General features: G+C 45.8%; 1 protein-coding gene across 1 annotated transcript; it reads right to left on the bottom strand.

The window, feature by feature from the left end:
• Positions 1-609: 609 nt before the first annotated feature.
• On the bottom strand, positions 610-4461 carry LOC308168916 (actin-binding protein IPP-like; the record flags this gene model as incomplete). Its single annotated transcript, XM_080543557.1, has 9 exons — positions 610-831; positions 1218-1438; positions 1700-1822; positions 1912-2049; positions 2327-2494; positions 2799-2954; positions 3092-3311; positions 3557-3768; positions 4092-4461. The coding sequence occupies 9 exons, from the start codon at positions 4459-4461 to the stop codon at positions 610-612; spliced, it is 1830 nt and encodes a 609-aa protein (XP_080399683.1).
• Positions 4462-12068: the final 7607 nt, after the last annotated feature.

Here is a 12068-nt window from a genome sequence, read left to right as displayed (position 1 = left end):
CAAAGATAAGGATCCCCTGACTGATGAGAATATCATCAAATTGGCGCAAATAACCTTGTTCTAGATTTACAAAAAACCTTGTTCTAGATTTACAATAACCTTGTTCTAGATTTACAATAACCTTGTTCTAGATTTACAATAACCTTGTTCTAGATTTACACAGTTCACAATCTGAGAGCTAGTCGTGTGAGAATCATAGATGAGAGAAATAAATCTCTCAGGACAAAATGACAGAATGTATTTGATTTGTACAGAATAGTAGGACAATATAAAGCAAGACTGCATGGGGATCCCCTAGAAAAGTTAACACAGCTCAGCCTCATTCCCATAGCCACAAAGCACAAACCCAGGATAGAGGGCCTGAGTGAATGTGGTCTGGACTCTGTGGAGAAGGGTCATTGTGTCAGAGACATTGTAGAATGACAGAATACCTGCCCTGTGATCCAGGTACACTCCAACTCTGGAGCACAGAGACCCTGAGACTTTCGTCTTAACACCATTGTGTCTTAACCAATATTCACCATTGGAGTACCCTAAACACCAGGATCTTTCATTGTATCCAAAACCAGTCTCATTATTGGCTCTGGATGGAAACAGTGGACCTGTCTCTCAGAGGACGGCCACCCCTCCATCACAGCGGCTGGTGATCATGTTGCCGATCTCAGTCCAGGTGTCCAGGTGGGGGTCATAGATCTCCACTGAGTCCAAAGACACGGGTAGTGAAAAGTCTCCGCCGGTGGCCCCCCCAACAGCGTAGAGCAGACCATTTACGGCTGATACGGACACCCCCTCCCGCGCCACCGCCATAGGTGCCACCTCCACCCACTTCTCCTGTGGAAGGAAAGACACATTATGGTTAAAAGACACACAGTCACAGTCTTTGTACTAGTCAATAATACATGCTCATCTATTGCGATTCATAGAAAAAAAACATCTTTGACATAAATATCTCAGCTCTCTAACCTTTTAGTCTATCTTTTAGTCAATTGGGTAGACTCTGCGGCTTTATCTAAGTATACAGGCACCACCCTCCCCTCTATAGGCGACCATCATTTAGCATGGGCCAAGTCAGTTAACATGTATTTTGTGAAGTATCCCCTTCATGTTATTGTTCAGTCAAAGGTCAATGTCCAATACACTAACTAATTGTACTAATTGTGAAGCCTTCTGTGTGACAGCAGAGACAGACACCAGACAAGAGACAGACAGGCTCCAACCTCCTCAGGACAGTACTTCTCCACCGTCTTCAGGCAGCCCAGCGCCTTGTTCCAGCCTCCCACGGCGTAGATGCAGTTGTTGAGGCAGGCCACGCCCACGTGTTCCCGTCGTGTAACCATGGCAGGCAGGGCGCTCCAGCGGTGGGAGATGGGGTCGTACATCTCGGCCGAGCGCAGCACCATCCCCTCGTCACTGAGACCCCCGATCACGTAGATGAACCCTGCAGAGCGATCAAAGGCCACACAGATCTAGTTGGTTCAGAGGACCTTCCTAACAATAACATTACAATAACATTACGAGTGTTCATTAAGATCAAAGGGTAAATATGGTGTGAATATGGTATTACATTTTGCTTGTACATGTACTATATATATATACATTTCTTCTTATTCTTCTTATTTTATTTGTTTTTAATTATCACTGAATAAGCATGCTAGTCTCTAAATCATAGGTTCCTTAGTGATCTCTGGGAGAGCCTAACCCTGTAACTCGCAGCAGCCAAAATAGCATCGTGGAACCGCCATGTTTCCGATGATCTCCCACTTGTTCTCTGCCGGGTCGTAGCGCTCCATCGTTTTCACAATCTCCGATCCGATCCAACCACCTGCAAGAGCACAGTAGTGAGGTCACATGATACTCTATTCACATCTACTTCCATGTACTGCATGTCCCAAGTGACAGGCTGGTGTTTACCTAGTGCGTAGAGCGCCCCGTGACAGGGGCAGACGCCAACTCCACAGCGTGGGAAATTCAAAGAGGCTACTGCCTCCCACTGCTTGGTCACTGGGTCATATCTCTCTGTGCAGTCGAATATCATGGAGTCCTTCTTGCCTGGGAAATAGCAAATGGAAAGCACAATTATATTATGTCAAATGGAAATTCCACTGTGAAATATCGACATGTCAAACATGTATGCATACAGTATGACTGTGATTGCATTATGGCACTTGTACATCGTTTTTGTTTTTACTCATGAACTTGAGGGACCACCATCTGTTGATTTCCACACTGTATAACGAAGTTGTTCTACTTCTACCTCTCACAGACAGACAGACAGATAGACAGACAGACAGACAGACAGACGGACAGACTGAGTGCACTGTCTCACCTCCAACCACGTAGACCATGCCCTCCAGCACGGCCACACCCAGCCCACTGCGGGCCTGGTGCATGGAGGACACAGTGGTCCAGTGTTGACTGAAGGAGTCAAAGCGATCCACACAGCTGAGGACTCTCCTGTCACTCCAACGGACGCCCTGCAGCCAAGTGTAGCCTCCTGAGAGGGCGAAACCAGACGTGACGTGAGAGTGTTTTTACTACGCAAACGTAGGGAGATGAGGGCTGTGTTGAAACTTGATAATCAAATGATTTTACAGGAACAACAAAGAGGTCTCCCCGCCACTTTTTTTGGTAAACAGCTGAGGGATGGGGCTGGAGAAATTTAACACATCTCAAATTAATAGACTGAGCTATGTATGCTTGGGCTCAAGAATTAATGGCTACAAATCATTAATTTAAATGTCCAAAAATTTATATACCAATCCCAGACTGCCCCTTTAAAGTTTACCACAGAGGCTTACCTATGGCATAAAGATATTTCCTGGCTTTTCTTCTGGGCCTCATCCTAGCAGGCTGTAACAGACTGTACATCTTATTCTCCTTGGGAGACTTGGTCACCTCTGTGTATTCCCTCAGCAGAGTCTGCAGTGCCACCCGCAGGCTGAAGTCAGAAATGCCTGCAAGGAGAAATTAAATGACTAGTCAGTCAGTTTAATGCATGGAATCATCCAGTGCTGTCAAGTCGTGAGTCGTCAAGGTGAGCTCCAGGCTTCTCTGTGTACTGCCTCTGAACTGTACTGTGGGTCTCAACTACCTTCGATGTACTTGAAGAGTCTCTGTGGGGAGAGCAGAGGGAAGCGTACAGGATCCAGCACCTCCACCACATGCTTCTTCCTCTTGGCCACGTCCTGCTGCAGCCAGTCCATGGCTGCCGTGAACACCTGGTACTCGTCCTCAATCCTCAGCTCCTCGCTGCGCAACAGCTTCACCAGTTGGTCCTTCGACAGGCCCCAGAACTCATCAGACACACACACCTAGACAGACAGAGTTTCTTTGAGTTTCTTCTTTGAGTTTTTATGTGTTGGCGTGAACGTGTTTTTTTACTGATTTAAAGATGGGATATTCGTTTCTGTCATAGCTACATACAAAGTAGATTAAAATGAGTGGTAAGGAGAGAGATCCTGCCTTGGAGAAGTCATTTAGGAACTTAAATATACAAATTATAGAAAAGGAAGATAAAGGGAAAGAGAGGGATGAGGAAGGAAAGAGAATGTTGCACCTGCAGGAAGTGGACATGGATGTAGTTCTCAGTGAACTCCAGCATGTCCAGACAGGCGATCTGCTCCAGGAACTGGTAGACACCAACGCAGTTAGATGGGTCCATGTGGCCCTTGAGGAACTCTCCACAGATGGACACCACCTCACTCAGCTGCAGCATGTCTGCTGCCACCATCAGCTCCTGCATGTTCTCCACTGTCACGTTGATCATACCTGGGGGGGGGGTGGGGGGGGCAAGCAGCTCAGACTTCATTCAGAGAGATGCACACAAACAAAGAAGCTATCCTACCATCAATCAAAATAAGCATCACCTAGGCTATATAACATGGTGGTGCAATTCATGTGTATTAGCTTTCTGAACATTGTCTGTTGACTGAGAATAATAGCTAAAGAAAGGACCTTACATAAACACACTAGTGTAATGAATGAACTAATGTCCTATGCATGAATGATACAAACAATATATCTTTCTCTTTCGACTTCTAATCGTTGTGTAGATACTGTCTGTGTATGGAGAGCATGTATCCTGTCAGGACCTGTGTAGACAAACTCCAGCAGGACCTCGAAGACTTCGGCCTCCACTCCCAGGATCTGGACCTCCTCCTTGTCAGCCTCACTCATCCCCCCGGAGAAGAGGGCAGAGAAGTAGGGGCTGCTGGCAGCCAGGACCAACCTGTGCACACTGAAGACCCGTCCACCCACCCTCAGCCTCACGTCACAGAAATCTGTGCGGAGCCTCATCTTGTTCATTTGGGCCAGTATGAGTCGAGCATAGCGGTCAGAGGCATAGAGAGCCTGCTCAGGGGACCCCAGAGTCCCCACAGCAGCAGCGGTGTCACCATGGCTGCTACTCCAAGACATGGAGGTAGAGGCAGGTGGGGAACGAGGTGGACCCATTAAGGACATGGTGACTCAGTCACAGAGACAGGGGCTGTGGTGTGTCCACCCGCCTACAGCTTCATGGCACAAGATTCTCTAAGCAGACATGTCATCTGACTCTAGGGCAAAAAGGAAGACACACATGACTGTGACTGACACTCTTTCAAAAGTCATAAATTAAATTATTCATAGTTCATTAAGTCATAGTAATACATGGAGCAAAGATGTGGTGCTATTGTTTAATCGTGACTTCAGCTTGAGTGTTTGTATATACAAGACATTGTGAGGGATATGTGCTTGTCCCTATTGAGTGCAATTGATGCATTATGTAGACTGTTAACTGTTTTCTCAACAGATCCATTTGTGTCATTATAGTCTTTATTTTTGTACACATCATAATAATTAATAATTAATAAATAATTTTGCCATTTAGCAGACGCTTTTATCCAAAGCGACTTACAATTACGAATTACAGGGAATTACATCATTAATATAATAATATAATAATTAATAATATTAATACATGATTACATCATCATCTGATCTTGTTCAAACTTGCACATGACACATTGCCTTAAGCAAATTTCATATTTCACCAAAATAAATAAAGTATCAATGTGGAAAAATAACATAATTTCCACAATAGCTCAGCCTAAATCCATAGTTTTAGTCTAGCTGCAGAATAACAGACTTGTATATTTAGGTGGGCTAAAATCAGACATATTGTGCTGTAGCTAAATAAGTATAATAACATAAGAACATGTTATCTTTACAAGATGTGCAGCAGCATCAGTTGTTTAGGTGTCGTGAGCTTAGAATGATAAGGTTCTATCTCCGTCTAGGGCAGTTCAGAGATATTGAGCGTCAACGTTTTTACATTCCATTATGTTTTATGAGATGGAACCTTTGTATTTTATTAATTACTAACTCAAAAATGTCAACATTTAAAAAATAACATCACACAGGCATTAATAAACACCTAATGGATCAGATTATGTAAAAAAACTCAATTTTGACAAAAATGGAGATAGAACCTTATCATTCCAAGCTCACGAAATATCGAAAACACCAAAGACCAAAACCTTGCGCCACGTGGACAGTTTCTTCCCCATGGCAGAGGGCCTCACAAACAAGCACCCTGCCTCTCATTGACTTTGAGACGAATTCTAATTCTGAGCTACCCAGCACTGCAGCATCTATCTATCGAAACATCGTTAAACCCTTTCCACCTCCAAAATAAGACTTTGCAAGCCCACAAAGTTTCTTCTGGAACTTTTTATTCTAGTTGATGATTAACACCAACCAACTGCTTGGTGACTGTGCAAAAGCACTTTCAAACTGTATTGAATCAATTAGATCTCATGAATGTTGGTTAAAATACTGTATTATTTGTTTTCTCCCAACAGCATGTACTCAGTGTGATGATGCTATTGGGAGAAGAAATTAAGAACAACTAAAGTCATTCAAATAAATACATTTTGACCCAGAACTCGTTACCTTCAGCAGATTCAGACGAAATGGTCCTGGTGGAGGGACTTCCTGCTTCTGCTTGTTAAGTCTGACGTCAAAAGTGACGTTTAGCCATTTCCGAGTCCAAACCAGAAATTCTCCGCACCAGAGTACCTGTGAACTACAGCGGTAGAATGACAGTTTAATCGTTTTTTAGACTCGGATCTATTCATTCAACAAGGGACACAGCACTTTCCCGTTTTCTCCATATTGTCAGGGTATTTGAGCCTCGGAAAAGCGCTATATAAATATAATTAATTATTATTATTATTTCGGCATTTCGAAGACAGCGCCCCAGCCAACGTTGGACCCGGAAACACGTCACGACTTAACAAGACCAAGACCACTGCAAAATTATAAGTATCTCTGGTTTTACTATTTATAGGTATGTGTTTGAGTAAAATGTTTTTTTCTTCTATAAACTACAACATTGTTGTCATTTAGAAAATGTATTTGCAGAAAATGACAACTGGTCAAAATGCCATAAACTATGCAGTGTTTTCAGACCTTCAGAAAACAAGTTCATATAAATGTTTTAAACAACACAACAATGTTTTGTGTAGGAAGAGTTCAGAAATCAATATTTGGTAGAATAACCCTGATTTTCAATCACAGCTTTCATGCGTCTTGGCTCTCCACCACTCACATTGCTGTTGAGTGACTTAATGCCACTCCTGGCACAAAGATTCAAGCAGCTCGGCTTTGTTTGATGGCTTGTGACCAAGAAGCAATTTTTCTTCCAGAACAATGTTGTACGTGGCTTGATTTATGTGTCCTTCACAGAGACAAATCTGCCCCGATTCCAGCCTTGCTGAAGCACCCTCAGATCATCACCGATCCTCCACCAAATTTCGTAGTGGGTGCGAGAGACACTGTGGCTTGTAGGCCTCTCACCTGAGTCATCAGAGAAGATGACCTTACTCCAGTCCTCTATAGTCCAATCCTTATGGTCTTTTGCAAACCTCAGCCTGGCTCTTCTTTGCTTCCATCATTGATGAGGGGCTTTTTTTCTAGCTTCATCCCTTCCCTTAGGTGCCTGTTTCCAACCATCCTCGCCGTGCACTTCACCCCAGCTGACGTTTGTCATTCTTCATAGGTCACTTGATGTCATCCTCCGGTTGTTGAGTGACATTCTAATGAGTTGGCGGTCATCCCTGTCAGTGGAGAGTCGTTTTCACCCTCTGCCGGTCTGTAGCTTTGTCGTCCCCAATGTCTGCTGCTGCTTGACCTTGTTCATATGAACCGCCGTCTTTGACATTTTATGGATGGAAGCAACCTGACACTCACTGTATTTTCCTCACTCCAAACTTTCATTTTCAACTCTTCTGCCATGGTCAATAGTTATTTTTGATTCCAATTCTGATTCCAATTCCAATTCCTACTAGCACTGTTTTTGCCATCCAGCTGATCCTATTGCAAGAGGATGGTGATGACCACAGCAGGGGTTTTATACTTTTCCTTGTTAAATACGATTTGGTTCAGGTGATCACCTGATCAGTACCTCACTCGGAATGTTACAATTTCTTTAGCTGTATAGTTTTATCGAGTTAATACCATTGTCTGGTCTACATTTCATGTGAATAGCTGCAATGGAAATATGTTGAATTAAAAAATGGTTGCTGTGTTAAATACTTCTTTGTTCTTTCCCTCACTGTATGTCTTATAGATTGCATTGTACATTTCCTTCACTTTGTCCTCCATGGTTAAGTCATGTAAGGCCTCTACATCTACAGTATGCTGTCTAGTTAGTTTAGTGGCTAACTTTCTACCCTCTTTACCCACAAGAAATGGTGAATACCACCCACTGCACATTTCAAAATAATATAACATATGTTATTTATTTATTATTTATAGAAAACAGAGTCAGTGTATACGTTTGAAATACGATAGCTAATAGCAGTTTATTAAATGCTTTGAAAGAGAGATGGCTTTGAGAGTTAGTGATCGGGGTGCAAGGGGGTGGAAGGTTGCTGGGGAGAAAATGTGGGGTGAGGGTGGCAGCAGGGTTTTCCCGACATGCAACAGCATAAATGATGTCTGAAGTGGGATTCGAACCCATGCCTCCAGAGGAGACTGCGACCTGAACGCAGCGCCTTAGACCGCTCGGCCATCCAGACTTCGACATGGCGGTTAATAATCGGCTGAAAGATTTTTTTAAAAAAAGAAGAAAAAAAGACGTGATTAAAATGGCTTAGTGGAAAACCATACTCCCATAGTCTGAGTAGGGAAGTGGCCAATATCTCAATATAGAATATCTCAAGTAGAATGAGGTGTGCCTGGGTTGGAATTCAACAGACACTGGAATAGAATAGCTGCCATACATCAGAATCAGAATCAGAATCGCTTTTATTACATCTCACTGTACAAGTACACAAGAGTTCGGATTGATGAAACACAGGATAAGATGTAAATTCCTTTGTGCAGGTACGTACGTGAGAGTGTGTGTGTGCGTGTGTGTCGTCTTGGTGGTGAGTGGTTCATGCGGGGGGGGGGGGGGGGGGGGGGCTGGGGTTAGGTTTAATTTCGGACGCATCATCAGTAGTGTTCCTCCAGGTCATGGGGTGTTTCGGCCATCACACTATACACCCTCGCCAGAGGTGGCCAGCTCAGGGGGATCAGCCCCGAACTTGCGTCAATCCTAATTCGTCATGAGAATGGCTGACGTCTCATGAGACTATGCAAGGCAGGGGCGTCCTTTTCCCTGAGTCAGGCCTAAGCTGACCGCATACCTTCTGGTTGGCTACTTCGGGGCCCAGCAGGGATCTTTCCTTCTCATAAAAAGCCACTGGCTGCTTCTTTCGGCTGCTTCCGATGCAGCTTTGATGGCTGAACGCAGGCTTTGGCCTCTGATTCCCAGGTCTGTAAACAATCTGGTGGTAGATCTTGCCACAAACCCTCTGCACCCGACCTCCACTGGGCGGACTTCAGTGTTCCAGCCGCGGTGTTGTGCTTCGGCGGCGAGCTCAGCATAGCGTAGATGTTTCCGCTCGTAAGCTTCATCCACTGCGTCCTCCCAGGGTACGGTTAGTTCAATGATGTACACCTTTTTTAGAGAAGGGGACCAGAGAACCAAGTCAGGTCTCAGGGTGGTTATGGCGATCTCTTTAGGAAACACAAGCTGTCGTCCAATATCAGTCAGCATCTTCCAGTCGCGGGCCAACCGTAGCTGGCCTCGCTCAGATGGTGTCGAGCTGCTCCTGGTAACCTTTGCCCCCTCACGGAAAAAGGTAATTGCCTGTTGGTGGTTGGATGCTGATGGCGGTAGGGAGTTGGTGGCAGCTCGTTTGTCCTCCAGGGTGGATGCAAAGATCTTCAGGACTTGGTTGTGACGCCACGTGTAGCGTCCTTGGGCGAGACTAGTTTTGCATCCTGAAAGAATGTTTCTGAGGGTGGCTGGCGTGGAACAAAGGGCACACCCTGGGTCTTCACCATACCACTGGCCAAGGTTAACTGGTGTTGGAAGGACGTCGTATGTAGCTCTGATAATAAAGCTCAACTGCCTCGCTTCCATGGCCCACATGTCCTTCCAGCTAATCTTCCTCCTCTCCACACTGTCCCATCGCGTCCACTGTCCCTGCTTGGCAAGAGAGACTGCCTTGGCCCATCTTCCAGCCTCCTCCTGATGGCGTACTTCCTCCACCACCATCTTCCTCCGTTCTTGTGCTGTGGCCTTACTCCAAGCAGGGCGAGCAGCTGTTAGCCCGAAGCCTCCTCTTCCCTGCTGAACATACCCTACAATGTCAGCATGTTTGAGGGCTGCTGTTGCTTCCTCCACCGCTTTGGCTGGTGTCCATTTGCGCCCGGTTGCCAAGGTTGGTGCGTTGTTGCTCACCACTAAATCTCTGGATTCATTCAGTGTCATCTGGAGTCTTGTTTTTGCACACTTGAACTCCTCTGTGAGACTGGTGAGGGGCAGCTTGAGGATGCTATCTCCGTAGAGACCTATGGTGGTAAGGCATCGTGGAATTCCGAGCCATTTCTTGATGTAGCCTGTGACTCCTCTTTCCAACTTCTCTACGGTTGAGATTGGGACCTCATACACTGCTAGGGGCCACAGCATCCGTGGTAGGAGTCCAAACTGCAGGCACCAAGCCTTTAACTTTCCAGGTAGCTGTGTTTTGTCGATGGACTGCAGGCCACTGCTGATATCTTTGCGCAGTTGTAGCACCTGGTCTTTGTCCTTCAGGCTTGCATCATACCACCTGCCAAGGCTTTTTACAGGTTGCTCAGACACTGTTGGGATTGGATCATCGCCGATGAAGAATTTCAGGTCAGAGAGCACTCCCTTCACAATTGAGATGCTTCGTGACTTGGATGGTTTGATCTACATACGGGCCCAACTGATGTTCTCTTCCAGTTTTCTGAGCAGCTCCTGGTGCTGAGCTCCTGGTGCATGGGACGGTGGTGGTCAACGTTGTAATGTCGTCCATGTAAGCTCTGAGTGGAGGGAGACGCTGACCAGAGTCAACTCGCTGTCCGCCTACAACCCATTTTGAGGCTCGGATGATGACTTCCATTGCCATCACAAATGCCAGGGGTGAAATAGTGCATCCCGCCATGATGCCTACTTCCAGGCACTGCCAAGAGGTGGTAAAGTCAGAGGTGGTAAAGCAGAACTGCATGTCTTGGAAGTAGGATTTAACCAGGGCTGTGATGGTGTCCGGTATGTGGAAGAAGTCGAAGGCAGACCACAGGAGTTCGTGGGGCACAGAGCCAAAGGCATTGGCAAGGTCCAGAAAGACGACGTGAATGTCCCGTCTCTCCACCTTTGCCGTTTGGATCTGGTGCCAGATCATGCTGAAATGATTAATTTCAAATGAATTCAAATTAATTCAAATGAATTTTTAAATGAAATGATGAATCCTGATATTCCTGCTTTCTGTACAGATGTGTCGATGTATTTGTTTCTTCTCAGATACTGGGCCATCCTCTGTGCAATGACACTAAAGAAGATTTTGCCCTCAACGTTTAGCAGGGAGATTGGACGGAATTGGCTGATGTTGACTGCATCCTTCTCCTTTGGGATGAGGACTCCACCTGCCCTGCGCCACGCTTTAGGTATTATCTTCTTCTGCCATGCTGTTCTCATGAGCCTCCAGAGAAACCTCAGGACATCTGATGCGTTCTTATACACCTTGTATGGGACTCCGTTTGGCCCCGGGGCTGATGCCGTTCTTGCTCGACGCACTGTGTTTTCCACCTCTTTCCAGGTTGGAGGGCTGATCAGCATGTGGTGTTCAGGGGGGTCGATTGGTGGGATATCAGAGGGAATGGTCAGATGTTCATGCCGCCTTGGGTCAGAGTGTGTTTCTTTCAGGTGATTTTCCAGGTCTGTCTTTGTTGTTTTTAGAGCTCCACTTTTTTCCTTTGTGAAGATACTTTTAAGGAACTTGAAGGGATCCTTATAGAACCGTGTTCTAGCTTGTTCTTTCTTCCTTCTACGTTTCCGGAGGTTCTCTGCTCTACGGAGGGATGCCAGCCGTGATTTGATGTCGACTTGAAGTGTGTTTATGCCTTCCCTTTCCACTCCAGAGGCTTTTTTCCACCGTTTCCTAAGTTGTCTTCTTTCTAGGACGAGGCGCTGGATCTCCTGTTGCCTCCTGGAAACGGGTGCAGTTGGAACATCTTTCCCGCCTTTCCTTTCTTGCACTCCAAAGCGTTCTGCCCCATACTGGTAGATGATATCCCCCATTCTCTCCAACTTATTTTCCACTGTCCCTTTAAGTTGCTCAAGAGACAGGGTCAGGTCAGTATTGATAGTTTCCCACAGCTTCTTATCCCCGGCACCAGGCCACTTCACATGCAGTCTATGCCCTGCTAGTCTCTTTTCGACTACAGGTCTAGGGGGTTGGGTCGGTTCTACCACTGTTGTTATCCCCTCTGTGTTTGCTTCCTCCACGACAGTGGTACTGATGTACTGCAAGCTATGGTTTGCGTCCAGTTGCTGTACTTCATTCGACTTATTCGATTCCTTTCGCAGAAAGTAACCAACGCGAGGCCTCTGTCTCTCTTCTGTCAAACACTTCATCTTTCCTTGGTGAATTCTCAACCCCCGGTAGGATGTATTCTTCTTCCAACCACAGGGACATATCTGCTGTTTGTGGCCCGTTGACGTGGCTGTAGCT

This window comes from Nansenia antarctica, assembly GCF_963989245.1.
Source record: "Nansenia antarctica genome assembly, chromosome: 12".
Lineage (NCBI taxonomy): Eukaryota > Metazoa > Chordata > Actinopteri > Argentiniformes > Microstomatidae > Nansenia > Nansenia antarctica.
The sequence above is the reverse complement of the archived record's forward strand: the minus strand, read 5'-3'. Positions and strand labels throughout refer to the sequence as shown.